Genomic DNA, 14,219 nt, shown 5'->3' with positions numbered 1-14,219 from the left:
CTCTCACTCTCACTCTCACTCTCACTCTCTCACTCTCTCACTCTCTCACTCTCTCTCTCTCTCTCTCTCTCTCTCTCTCTCTCTCTCTCTCTCTCTCTCTCTCGGGACGCAAACTTTCGACGCAAGGGTACATCCCCCGTGCGCTGGCGAAGATGAAGAGCCCCGCCGAGTTATAAGTTGACCATCTCTTTGCCATGTAATAACGCGCTTTGTCCGGGCCCCAAGGCACGATATTAAGCATTCCAGGGCAACGATGCAATAATGCGGGGCTATCCGATGCATAGGAACTAAAACAGGAACGGTACGGGCGAATTTAAAATATTCGCCGAAGATATTGCCCCGATCACGGTTACGCACGCAAATACACGTATATACACATACAGAAAGAAAGATAGAGAGAGAGAGAGGGGGGGGACGCTGTATAACATAATTTCGGATCGGGATCTTTGGTTCCGGTATTTCTTGCTCCACCGAGTCGCGAATCTCTCACTTTGACCTACGGGAATGGACTATACGACGGTCTTAACTGGATTATTACATTCCTTCGTCCCGCTGGACGAAAACTGATTATTACCGTTCTGCCGACGTGAATGAAAACGGCGGGGATCGGGGTGAATCGTGAGAAATCTCCGCGAGATCGCGATACGCGACGGGACCGATCGGCGGAATTCATTTCTCATTCCCGGAGTGTAACGAACCTTCATTAATAAAACTCGTTTGGACGCTCGTTAGATGGAAAGGTTGGACCGGCCCGATAACTCCTGTAAACCTTTCCACGACTCATTAGAGCTATATTAAGCCGCGCCATTACACCGATTGCTTATCGATGACGCAACGGGAGGAGATCGTAACGGTCGCGCGCCGATCGTGTGCGCGAGCTGAAAATCTATCGATGTGTAGCAGCTGTGAGTGATGCCAAGGTGGCCACTCGTTTGCCGGGGTATCTTAGCGACCTCGCGATCCATACGAACGCGATGTATAATCGATTAGCATACGCCAAACCACCTACTGAATAAGATAATTAAGTGCTACACGAAAAGTAGCTTGTCGACATTTTATCTTTTTTTTTTACTAGAAGCAATGACATCCATTAAGTATCCCATACATATCATCTGCTATTTCACTGACGTTTTGAGATTTTATTAACGGGTCATTCGTGTGCCTAGATAATTCTTTGAGCCCAATCTTGGTAGAGTCAGGTATCTTATACACACTATCTACTATTTTAGCAATGTTTCAAGGTTTTAACGCATTGCCCGAGTCGAAATTTTGGCCCTATGTTGAACCTTTAATTCTATTATACAATAGGACCTAAGAGAGTAAAAGAGGTCGAACTGCAAGTACAAAATCCTACTTTAAAACTGATAGTGTCGGAAATTTCTACTTTTGCCAATTTAATTAAAGTACGGATGCTTTAGGCCCGGTCTACAATGAGTCGTTAGTCGTTAGTCAGAAATCGCAACTATGTGTTGATCCTTTTCCTTTCTGGGTGGAAGAAAAAGGACCGACATATAGTTCCGACTTCTGACTAACGACTAACAACTCATTGTAGACCGGGCCTTATAGATCATTTTACTGGCCAAGAAGTATTTAAGATGATTCTTAAATATAAAAATGGACATTAAACAAGCAACCAAATTTGTTATAAAATACGATATATATGCCAAGCAGACTTTGGTATTCTTGGTAGAGTTTTAAGGCCGCTCTAACGATTACGTTGTTTCATTTTGCAGATATGAAACCTTCGGACAGGAGCGAGAAGACCATGTTGTCCGGAAACGCGCAACCGTCGGACGTATTCTGTTCGGTCCCAGGACGATTATCGTTACTAAGCAGCACCAGCAAGTACAAAGTTACGGTAGCGGAGGTACAAAGACGACTGTCGCCACCGGAGTGTTTGAACGCGAGCCTCCTCGGCGGTGTCTTACGAAGGTAAGAGTCCCGATTTAAAAGCGATTTCGCACAAATAAATCCCGCGCGCGGAAATAAATACGCGTCGATCGCGTATTCCTGTCATGTATCCTCGTCGCGACCCGTCGAGATTCGCAGGCGCGAATAATTCTCTCGTCCCTTTCCGCTTTTTCTCCCCGGCTGAGTCCTCCCGGCAAAGGTAGCCGGAGAAAGAAGGTAAGACGGCTCATTCATCCGCTTTTAATCGCGTACGCCTCGAACCCTCGCCTCGGGCTCTCGGTAACTCGCGAGCAAACCGTTAGAATAATTTGGCGGAAGATTAAATGTTATTGCCGTAAGAATCAGCGCGGCTTTGAAAATCGACATAAGTGGCCGACACAGTGATGGACAGGATAGTTGCGACACGTTTTTTTAATAAGTTTAGGAACATGCGCTTAGTTTGTGAGTTACGTTTCCAAATCTTCTTCCCCCGAGGAATATTTTAACCGATGGCCATCCCGAAACCATTTTGAGCGTTTCCGATCTATTTCTAGTCGAGTTCCTAAACTCATTTTTCAAAAACGTGCCGCAACTATTCTGTCCATCGCTGTACCGTAGTCCGAACGAGAATCGACAACGTTTGTAGTAGATTGTTCTCGATAAACTTGGTTGTCCATATATCTTATTATAACTTGGCATCTTTCTGCACTGAGAAAAATGTCCGATTAAATATAATCGGATAATCCAATTACATGATAACAAACGGATATGTCCGATTAAATTGTATATCCGATGAAAAATTTGATCGGTTTTTCAATCAAATTTCATCGGTAATTGCATTTCATCGGATAAATTTCATCGGATATATCCATAATTTAATCGGAAAACGTAATCGGAAAAATTAACCATCGGACATACTATTTAATTGGTTTATCCGATGAAAATTTTTCTCAGTGTGGTTACAAATCAACTGATGCCTCTCTTTTAGACTTGAATTAAATGTTTATCCGATAAAAACAGATTTGTAGAAGCCCTCCACAACCCCCGCCGAATTTTTATCGGCGGTTCTCTTTGTTTTGCAATAAAATCGTGGTTTTACATTTTTATATATAATTATTTTAGTGTAATTTAATACATTTTATTTAAAATATAATATATTAGCTTGCAAAGATTTTTCTCTTAAAGGTATATTTTATTAAGAGTATTTTATTAAAGATACTGGCAAATAAAATTATATTAACGGTAATACATTGCAGTAATAATTTTACCTATCTTTTTAATTATTATAATTAATTATTATAGATAATATTACCTATCCTTTCAATTACCTACCCGTATTCCGCTGTATATGATAATCCTATCTATTTTCCTACCTACCCGCGCTTCAACTTTTTTTTAACAAACCTACAAGTCTTCCGTTAAAACCGCGACGCGATTTATAAGAGATCCGATTTGGGGTTTACACGCACATATGCGAGAATATGTAAAGAAGATAAGAGTATAACTGCCACGTTTTCTAATGTCCAGGGCGTATCGCATTCGAGGATCACCTAAAACCCAGCCGTGGCAGCTCCCGGGCTTCTCCTTGATCCCCGAGCTTCCTTACGGAGGAAGCTCATTGAAGACGTAACAATCCGCGCGGTCCCGGATATATGTATCGCGCGCTCTGTTACGGCTCGCCGCGGTTGTTGCGGCCGCGCGGTAAGAAATGAAATACGAAACGCACAGCGCGTTGCGCATTACCGCCGACATTTCCGGCCGCCGTTTCGAGGTATAATCGGTATTATAACTGGACGCGGCGCGCGATCGGGACAATGCGCGCGCGCGTGAAAAATCGCGAGACGCGAGACGTTGTTACACGGCTTTATCCGCGGGACTAATTAATAAACCCGCGCGCTCAGCTCATCCGGCCGTCCCAACCGGGGCACGGACAGCCACCTGATTTATAGACGCTCCTCGCGGGAGAGCACCCCGCCTTTATCTGATTCGTCGTTTTATCCGGCTAGAGCACCGCTCATTGCGCAATGCTTTATCACCAAAGGCGTGGATAAATCGCCGTGCGAGCGGCCAGACGCACACTGCCACGCACTCCGCACGACTTTTCGCGCTGGACCCCATCTCTCGCAGCGGACGTTACGAAATTACCGTTGAGACATCGCGAAATCGCGTGCGCCTCGCTCCATTGCCTGGCTGATCTCTCCCGGGAGAACGCGCAAGGGACGAATTCACATTGCAACTAAGCTCGCGGAAAAAGTCTCGATTTAATGAAATAAACAACTGAATTTTAACTCGGCCCTTTTTAAGGTGTAAATCAATTAGAAACGTAAACGCCATGGAGGACCTGGCGCAGGTGGAGGTAGCCAATTAAATTAATGAAATAAATGTATATAACGCATCCCGATGGTCTAGACGTTGAATATATTCGATTAGACTTGCGGTTTTCAACCAGTGTGTCGGGAGAATTTTTATAACATGCGATAGCTGTTTAGCCAGAAGCACTGACCTCTTTTCCCTTAGATTGCCAAATAAAAATATTGTTTGATGTGCCGCGGAATTTTAGTAATTTAAGGCCGGTATTCATAGAGTCAGATTATAGTATAACTAGTACGTTCACTATCTGTCGGCCCTTGGATCTTTTCGGTCCCGATCACGTGGTATTCCGCCGTGTCTTTGGTCCAAATCCAGCGGCGTATATGTACAGTGCTGGGCAGAATGGTTGCAGCACTTTTTTTAATGTGTAGGAAAGTTCATTTAGATTCAGGTTTTTGTGCCGAAACATTTTCTCTGAGGAAAATCTCACTCGAGAAATAGATCAGAGACTTTCCGCAATAATTTTCTGTATTATTACAAATGCGTGGTCAAGAAAACGTTGTTAATTATCGCTGGCGACGTTGAAGAATTCTTATTAGACAGTTGTGAATACTGAAAAAAAAAATTATATGAAGCTTCGTTGAGTCATTGCTAATTCTACATTATTCGTCACAAAATACTGAAGTCTGAAGAAAAGTACGCACTTTCCGCGATGGAAGAATCCCAACGCGCGCGTTTTTCGCGTATCGCGCGAACTGTTTCGTGGCCGAAGTGACGGAGCGCGGCAAATCATTCTTGCCGCGGCGCGGGCCGCTAATAAAGCGGACCGATCTATACCGCCGATGCAAATGAGACATTAATAACATGCGCGGCCGCGAGTGTCAATTCCTCGACGTGCGATCGAGCGCGCTCGCTCGCGCTCGCTCGCTCGCACGCCTCGAGGCGAGCGCGCGGCATCTCGCACCGGCCGCGACGTTATAATTCATCCGTTCGCATAGCGATCTGACCGATAATTATACGCGCGCTCGTCCGAGACTCGCCACCATAGATTCTCTTCTCTTTCTCTCCTCCCAGTGCCCCTCGTTTTGTCTTTCCCGCCTCGGTTCTCGGTCTCGTTCGCGGCGATTCGCGTCCACGAGGGCCCAGAATCGTCGCTCGCGATACGCCGCGAGAGATCGTCTCTCGAAGATCGATTGCGCCGTATCCGTTGTTGCGACGCACGCACGTGTGTCTGTGTCCGCGCCTCCCGTTTTGTTTTCACACCGACCGATTTTCGATCGCCCTGAGCGTATGCGTTTCGCAACGCACGCTTTCTCACACGCACGTGTGCGCGTTCTATTTATTTTTGTTCTCATTGTACGGACGCGGCACCGGACTCGTTCTCCACGTATTAAATCAGGTACCAGGCGTCCTGGTACCAATTGGCGTCCACGAGGAACGTCGTGGACTGGCGAGCGAGAGATTCGGATAAGCGAGCTGACAATAGCAGTCAATTGGCTTCTTTGTTACGAGGCAGGATAGATTAATACAAAGCAAAGCTGAATAAATACGACTTACAAACAAGCGGCAAGCGAGAAGCGTACCGAAATAATATCATGTTCGAATCGATGATATCAAAACACACGGAGACTCACGGAGAGGATTCAATCAGTTTACAAATGTATCATTTATGAGCTGTTATAGTAAAAACAAATGCACAAATGTTATTCGCTGTGGATGCGTACAATTTCTTCGTATTTAATATGTTCTGAGAGATGCGACTTTCGAGCATCGACGCGAAACAGCCCATTGGCGTTTTGTCCAATCTGAAGTTTACCTGAGATTAGCAAAACTCTCACCTGCTCCGCGTAAATTGCTGTCGGACAGGCTTCCACGATTGGCCACCATCTGCCTGGGAGTCCGAAAATCGCGCGCAAGGTCAGTCGAGCTTGAGAACAAGCCTGACGCTGTAGGACAGAAGTTCTGCCGATCTAGAATTTATCTGTCCGTTTTCCTACCGCAATGTATTCATATTACACTGATAGAAAAATATGTAAAATATGTAGTATTTGAAACTTTAATTGCATAGTAAAATAAGTATAGTCAGAAATAACATTTTTATAGTAATTATTACTATAATATTAGTAATAGCAACCATATAGACACAGTAATGCCAACTATAACGCATTGTTAGGTCAACCATAACTTACGTAGTTGAAAGAATTAGAAAAATGTGGTTGCTCCTAAAACGACTATAAATCATAGTGAGATTGTGGCAACTGCAACCATTTTTTTTCTGTCAGTGTAGAATACATTATACGTGCATCGATATTATTACGTAAGCTGTAGTCACGCTGCTTCGATAGTTCGATTTTACTTTTGCGACAAAAAAATGGCGGCGTAGAGAATCTATCGCGTATTATTCTCTGGGTGCGATTCTCATTAAATCTGTTAATCATAGAAATATAGCGTCGGGCGATCGATTTAATTTATTCGCACGAGCTATAACATTGCGATATCACTTCCTTGAGCAACCACAAGACGTCGAACAAACAAAATTCAAAATAGTTTTTTTTTTAATCGTGTGGATGTTCTGCTAATTGTCAGATATTATTTTAGTGTGATTATCAACTCCAGCCGTTTATTAATTATTGAGTAAATTTTTAAGTAGAGTTTCATTATTTTATTTTTATGAAGGTAAAAAGTGTGGAAGGAAAATCTAACTATACAACTCATATTATTCATATTTTGCTATTAATATTAATAGCAATATAAAATTTTATTACTCGTTATTCCAAGTCTTTGAGAGGCATATGATTTTTAAACTACGTTGAATCTTCTAACGAGAGTTCTAGAAAGTTAATAACGTACGATACTATCAACAAAGTGAAATATTATAAATATATCTTATAGAAGATACAGGTGTCCGTATATTTTTCCAATATATTTCTTTTTTTTTAATCTTCGTAATATACGGAAGGATAAAATCAGCAAAGAAGCATTGGAAACCTTGAATATTTCAATTATCTGCCACATTCCACTCGGAGATATATTTTATCGCTAATCATAATTTCGCCTCGTTCTCGCGAAACGAACGACAAAGTATATTTGAATGAGCCTTGATCATAAAGTCCTTTGGTTTTCTGACGTCGCGTGGCGCCCGTTGACGATTAACGATGCCAGACGTTCGAGGACGTCTCGAGCAATCAGAGGGAACAAGGGGGTCCGCCATTCAGCGTCTTCCTATCGGTGGAATCGCCGAGGGTTGCGAGTCTCGCGGAAATCCTTACGTAGAGGAGAGCGTTGCGTCTGAGTGGGACGAGGATTCTTCTCGGGACAAGTCCCCGGTAATGAGTCGCAGCATCGTTCTCGTCACGTACCGTCGAACGACGGCGAGAGCGATCGTTAAGTATCGAGAATCCGATCCGGTCGCACGACCGCGGTCAATTACATTCGTCGAAATTCTTCCGCCGTGCGTCGGAACATGCGGAATCAACCTGCGACTGCTCGATATGTAATCGATGATGATTATTGCACCGCTTGGAACCAGTTAAAAAATCTACATTGATATATAAGGTTCGATCGTGGATCGCTTTATATAAATTGCGACGAGTGATAACGGAGAGCGCATGTTGAAAACTCAACTATAAATCGAGAGAAGAAATTATTATACGCAAAGTTTGTTCGAATAATTGTTAATAGCATAATTTCAGATAATTAAATTCCTCAAAATTATTAAAGAAAATATTTTATAAAAACGTTCTTAGCCGTAGACGTAATTAATGCAGGATAATTAACCGCTCTCTCTCTCTTTCTCTCTTTGGTTTCGATTTAAAAACAAATATCGCCGAATAACACGTTAGAGCGCGATTCAGAGAAAATAAAACGAGCGAAATGCCCTTGGAGCATAAACTCGGAGGAGCCGATATTAAAAACCTATAGCGGTAAAATATATTAATTGCCGAGCGAGACGAAAGATTACCGGGCGGACCGGGTAGCCGAACCGAACAAAGGTAGGCGATACGCGTTACCGTTATAACAGGCCAGGATGATGGATGGACAGGGTGTGTTAAGAAAGAAGTCCCTGCTACTATCGCGTTCCCGTTGGTGTCCCACGAAAAAATTTACTTCGCGGCTTCTTACTTCGCCGATGGCTTAACGACACGAAGTCGCTGTCCGCTCTTGTAAAAGGATTAAAACGCAATACTTGATGATGTCTCGATAGACTTCGTCCGAAAGAACACGTGGGACGCACATCTGCCACACAATTCAGTGCGAAATAAAAGAGGCCGGTTAGACTTTTTTTGTACAGAAGCATATATTTAACTAATAAAGGTCATTCGTTCTTCATGAAGCTGATTTCAAAACTTGCATTTATTCGATGCGATATTAGTCAAATTACTCGTGTTGTTCAACATTGAAAGGACGTACACACTGTCCTTATATCCTTTAATAAAGAGCCATTTCAGCTAATGAAGCTATTTCTATTTAACGTAGTTTGCCAAGTACTTTGCATCTGTAACTAGCGTTTAAATTATGATTTCAGTCTTAATGTTACATTACCGTCAAATGCTCTTTGAAACAACAACATCGCGATTGCAGCGAAGAAGTGTTAATTTTAATCAATCGTGAAACATAAACGCTTTATCTTTACGCTCACACGCGGGGCGTTACGTCGCCTAATGATTAACCCAGATACTACGTGTCGGAGGAGGCCATAAAAGTATTGATAAAAGTTCTATTCGCCTGTGATGTGCTCACGCTTCAGCTTGAATAGCTCGCTCTGTGCGAAGAACACAGTGCTCCTTTCTTTCGATTCTATTCCGCAAAACGCACGTGCATAAACGGTACGAGCGCATCCTCGAGCGCGCGTCGAGCTTGCTCAATCGCCGATGACACACGCAGACCGCGGATTATGCTAATCCAACCGTATTTCCCTCTCGTTACTGTCTCTCTCTTTCTCTCTCTCTCTCTTTCTCTCTCTCACACACCGCGATTTCATCTTTTTAGAGATCACGGCGAAATGATTAATGGAGGAGTTCTGTTTCGAAATTCTCACGCGTCGGGTCGAAACGTGGGCGTTTGCGTGCGTCCGAACGGGTATTACATTGTATTTGGCGAACGGTAGAGAAATAATTGATCGATAAATATGACGATGAACCATTGAATTTTGCGGCGTATGTAAAATTCACGCATATAAATCAAATTAATAATCGTCTCTCTGACGTAATCGAGTCGATTTGGGTAACGATGTCGTTACATGAGAACATTAACTCGACCGAGGTTAGCGATTCGTATCAAATGTTAATTGTACCAGACGCAAATGTGTAATGACTCTTGTAAGAAATGAGAAAATACAAAGGTTAGCTGCAAAAATACTTTGAAAAGTTGTACAAGCAACATGGGAGTCGGATTATTTAGACAATGACACTTGCAATTTGTAACAATGCCCATGCATTTTCGTTGATAAAACGATGTCGCGCTATTTAAATGATATCGTTTAATGCAAAAATATGTTTTGCGTTTTGCAGGGCGAAATCCAAAAACGGCGGGCGTCTGCTTAGGGAAAAACTGGAAAAAATTGGTTTGAATCTGCCAGCCGGTAGAAGGAAGGCCGCCAATGTCACGCTCTTAACATCTTTAGTGGAAGGTAAGTGCTTTTACTTATTCCAAAAGTCCTAATCTACAAGCTAATTGAGGGATTCATAAAGGAAACATGTGACGTTAGGCTCCGATAAATCTGAAGCATAATGTATATTACAGGCTTAATGGTCTTAAAATAATTAAATATTAATATATTGCTGATTTATGACTTCGCTAAGTAGATATGATCGCGGGAATACACATACATTATACATGATCGTTTCTATTCCTGATTTTCAAGTTCTCAACGTTACTTTACATACGAATTTTATGTACAAACGGCCGCTTTCACTGATACGCGATCGAGTCGAAGGCCCTTCCGCTTGAAATCACGGAATTAGAATTTTAGTCTTGAAAAGAGGCTGAGATAAATCTGACTCTTCATTTATTATACCTTCAGCTTGATCTTAACTGTTAACGATATAATGATTCGAGGAATGATTGAATAGATAAGTTATGAACAGGACGCTGTCCAACGAGATTTTTCGTCGCAGAAAAATCGTGTTTGAACCGTTAAACACGAATCGCTACGTTTAAGGGAAAGCGCACATTTCCACACATTTCCAGGACTGCTTGTACATACATGTTTAAAATAGTGACCGATGCAAATTACTTCCTATTACCTATATATTGTAAGTTAACAGACATTGCGTTTGTCAGGCGAAGCAGTATTAAGGTTGCTTGTGAACTACACAACATCCTCGTAAACTCCATTACATGTTGAAGCGGGTACAGCGTACGCTCGTCCCATAAAGCGCGCCGATGAAATCATCTCTGTGAAATAACGCGAACGTAAAACCTCTTTCCTACGCGGTAATGGTGGATGCGTCCTTTTTCTTCACCGGTAATCGTTTTCCTCATTAGCAACATTGATCGTATCCGGTACGAACGGCAAAAACGTATAACCAAACGGAAAGCTCCCTTCCAAGGTATCCCAATTCCGTAATACAGTCGCAATATTTATACGCAATTTTCACATTCCACCATGGATTAATATCCGCAACGATAAGTTGATATTGGTAATATTTTCGCAAAAAGAATGTTAGAAGCGTTCATATGGCAGAACATCATAATTTGGTTAGTTAGTTTGCTATATATTTCACAAAAAAATACACAGAAGTATTGTAAATTCATCCTTTAATGAATTTCAGATTTTTTTTTCGTAGTAGAGAAGTTTAATAGCAAAAGTCTAATAGAAGAACGTTATTTTATTTTCAACAAAATGTTTCTTAATATTAAATTAACATCGTTTTCTCAATTTAATTCTATAACTAATTAGTTTAATATTAAATTTTCTCTACACTCAACTAAATTTCGATCTAAATCGAGATATTTTGTACTGTCGAATTAATTTGTAGTAGTTATTTTTTAATTTATTAGGAGATTGTCTACATTCGTCTTTTAGTATCTCCGTAGAACGGCTCATTGTCAGTGAAAGCGCTTTAATAAAAAGATACAGATTTTAATCGAACACTTTTAAATCTCAATTGGTTCATATAAATGGACACTTCTCGACCGATTACGAGTTGCAATTTCTAATAATAAATTCAGGCCAGTTGGGTGGAAAATTGTCCACTTATTAATTATCTACTTGCGAAATAAAAAAATTCTCACTTGATAAAACAAATGCTCGTGTGAATTTTCTTCACTAAAAGCAAAATCGATGACGGGCGGACGACGCATTAACGATTGTAACCGTGCGTAATCATGCGTTTCCCCAGCGATTTATCGCGAGCGGTAAATGTAACGCTTTCCGATTTACTGCCGCCGTAATTTGCAGAAGGTTACCTCTCCGCGTTCGCGCTCTTTGCCTTTACCTCTCTCCTCCGCCGTGACTCCGAAGAATTACATTCCTTGCGACGCCCACTTGTCTCGTAGGGCATAGTGATGAAATCATCTCTTCGGAATAGCGCGCGCATCAAGGCGAATTTACACGGTCTACGCTTGATGATCATCCTGAATGAGTCATTTAAGCGGCTGAATGGATTTTTGTTTAGACACGCGGCAACGGTGCCAAAGCTTCGCGAGGTAGAGCAACCTGCAAAGTACTACAAGAAAATAAACGTTAAGAGTCCATTATCTGTAACTCACCTTTAACGCGAACGTTTAATTCGAGAGAGATTTTTGTCTGTTACGGTATGAATTTGTTTAGATTTATTTTATTAAAGAACAAATCCTATTTGATGTAATTTAATTTATAATTACTCCGCTTTCGATTAGGATGATTGACTTTAGACCGATGATTAATTTCTGCTGTTTCAGTATGCCTTAAGCACATACATATTTGAGAAAGAAACGAAGGGACAAAGTAAACCGATTAATCTAACTGTTGTGAATTAAATATTGCAAAAGGCCGTGGAAACTTGGAGAAAACGCGCCGTCATAAATTGAAGTATTTTTTAAAATCAATAATTATTTTGACTGTTCTCTAGTGTTAATTCTGAGAACGCGAAGCTAGAGAAGCGGTTCCATCTTCATTTCTGTCCCATCTGATTCGCTGCGCTTTCATCTCTAAATGATTCTCCCGGATAATCATTAAGGGCGAACCGCGCAAACTCGCTTTAGAGACGTCGCCGTCGTTTCTTCCGCGTTGTTATGACAATAACAACGAGTGCAAGCTTTTTGCACCGGATACAGGACATGCGCGCGGCTAATCAGAGAGAGAAAGAGAGGAGGAGGGAGAAGGAGAGGCTCCTGCGGGATATCCCCATCTGCGCGAGAGAGCGCTTAATAACGAGCGTGCAACAAATGCGTACGCGCGCGTACAATCGCCGTCCCGCGCCTCCGCCAGCAGCACCCTAATGACGCGCCTGGAAGTTTGTTAGAGTGTTGGCACGGACGTTGATTATAATTTATGGGCGGCGTGGCTTCCATAAAACATCGGCCGTGCTTTTCTTTCCGAGGCGAGGCGCGAGACGACGGCCACGCGCGCCGTAACGCTCCTCCACCGACTGGAGAACCCAGGGAGATCCTTGCTAGGATGCAACGAACAAAACGCGTTCGGAATTTTTAAGAATTTTTCCATCCAAAAGCACGCCAATATTTTAAAGAGAGCTATTAGCTCACGGGAACACGCGACATCTCCATTTCCGTTTATTAAGGCCAGTGTCCATTGCTAGAACTTGGCCCAAGTCTAGTCTCGAGAAATGTGTGGCCAATCAACTTGCAGCTATTCCATAAAAGAATTTGAACATTGAAAACCTGCTGTCTCACATTAGAAGCCTATTTCATAACAGGAAACTTTCCTCTACTACTTTCTTACACCGAATTCACATACCTGTTTTATTATAACTATATGACGGATATTAATTCTAGTTTCTCGAGCGATCTTCAGGCTATTTTTAATCACCTTCTTAAAATCTTTCAATATGTCGCAAACATTCAGTCGTTTTGGGAGAAACATACATACTTGGTGCTTGATATTTTACCCGAAATTTGAATGTTTGAATAAAGGTATGACGTATCTGAAGCCCCAATAAACGTGAAACACGATGTAAGTCGATTAACATTTTGCGACGTGAGTGTGTGTAGGTTCAAGATAATAAATCGTATTGTTTTGTTGTTTCCGCCGTGCCGGCAGCCGTGTAGCTGTCGTAACCGTCGCATTGTCACGGTAAAGTGCGCGTAAACTTGTCGATTTATACTTGCCATTAGCTGTCGAACAAACGGAACATTATCGATACACGTTTTAATGATGTTATGATCGCAGCGCGTGTATCCAGCGGATTGGAAATTAATAACAGCCTCGGTAAAGCGAAGCTGGATGACCATTCCCTGAATTTCCGCTTATACGAGCTCGAAAAGGAATAAAAAGTGAAATAGAAAATATCTAATTTATCGCGTCCATCGACGTGGATCGTTAATCTCCTCTTTCCGGTTAATAATTCAGTTGACCGCGCCGGGGAAGAACCTCAAATACGCGTATAATTACCATTTGCATACGGATCATTCCGTATGCGAGCCTGCCGAAGAGATTAGGACGATCGCTGTTATTAAGCGATCGAAAATCACGTATAATGTATCCGTAAACATATGGATTTGCGACAGCTTTGCGGCGATCCCGTTTCTTAATTGGTACTTGGGCCTCTATCGCGCTTTAATGACAGGGGAGACTTCTCAACGATGGTGATGAACTAACGACAGCGACCGCGATATTCTTTTTGCGCGATCTAGCGCGCGGTATAGAAACTCGAGACTCTCGTGTTTTAGGTTTACACGTAAGACCAATGCAATGTTCTGTGAACAATACAGCAATCTTTACAGATCATTTATAGAAGCTGTAATTTGGAATTCTATCGCTTCTGACAAGAAAAGAATGTTATAACCAAAAAGAAAACAGATAAATTAAGGATCGTTGATTTCGATACATACATGATAACAATTCACGTTATAAAATT

General features: G+C 42.0%; 1 protein-coding gene across 1 annotated transcript in view; it reads left to right on the top strand.

Moving 5' to 3' along the window:
• LOC105565394 (transcription factor AP-2-epsilon-like) overlaps positions 1 to 10,197 on the top strand; it is a 92,778-nt gene extending 82,581 nt beyond the window's left edge. Inside the window, exons 5-6 of the mRNA XM_012018550.1 lie at positions 1,734 to 1,932; positions 9,711 to 10,197. Of these exons, the coding sequence (XP_011873940.1) occupies positions 1,734 to 1,932; positions 9,711 to 9,861 (350 nt within the window). The 3' untranslated portion in view covers positions 9,862 to 10,197. The remainder of the gene's footprint in view (positions 1 to 1,733; positions 1,933 to 9,710) is intronic.
• Positions 10,198 to 14,219: the final 4,022 nt, after the last annotated feature.

This window comes from Vollenhovia emeryi, unplaced genomic scaffold (assembly GCF_000949405.1).
Source record: "Vollenhovia emeryi isolate VEMERY1.0 unplaced genomic scaffold, V.emery_V1.0 DF939152.1, whole genome shotgun sequence".
Lineage (NCBI taxonomy): Eukaryota > Metazoa > Arthropoda > Insecta > Hymenoptera > Formicidae > Vollenhovia > Vollenhovia emeryi.
The sequence above is the reverse complement of the archived record's forward strand: the minus strand, read 5'-3'. Positions and strand labels throughout refer to the sequence as shown.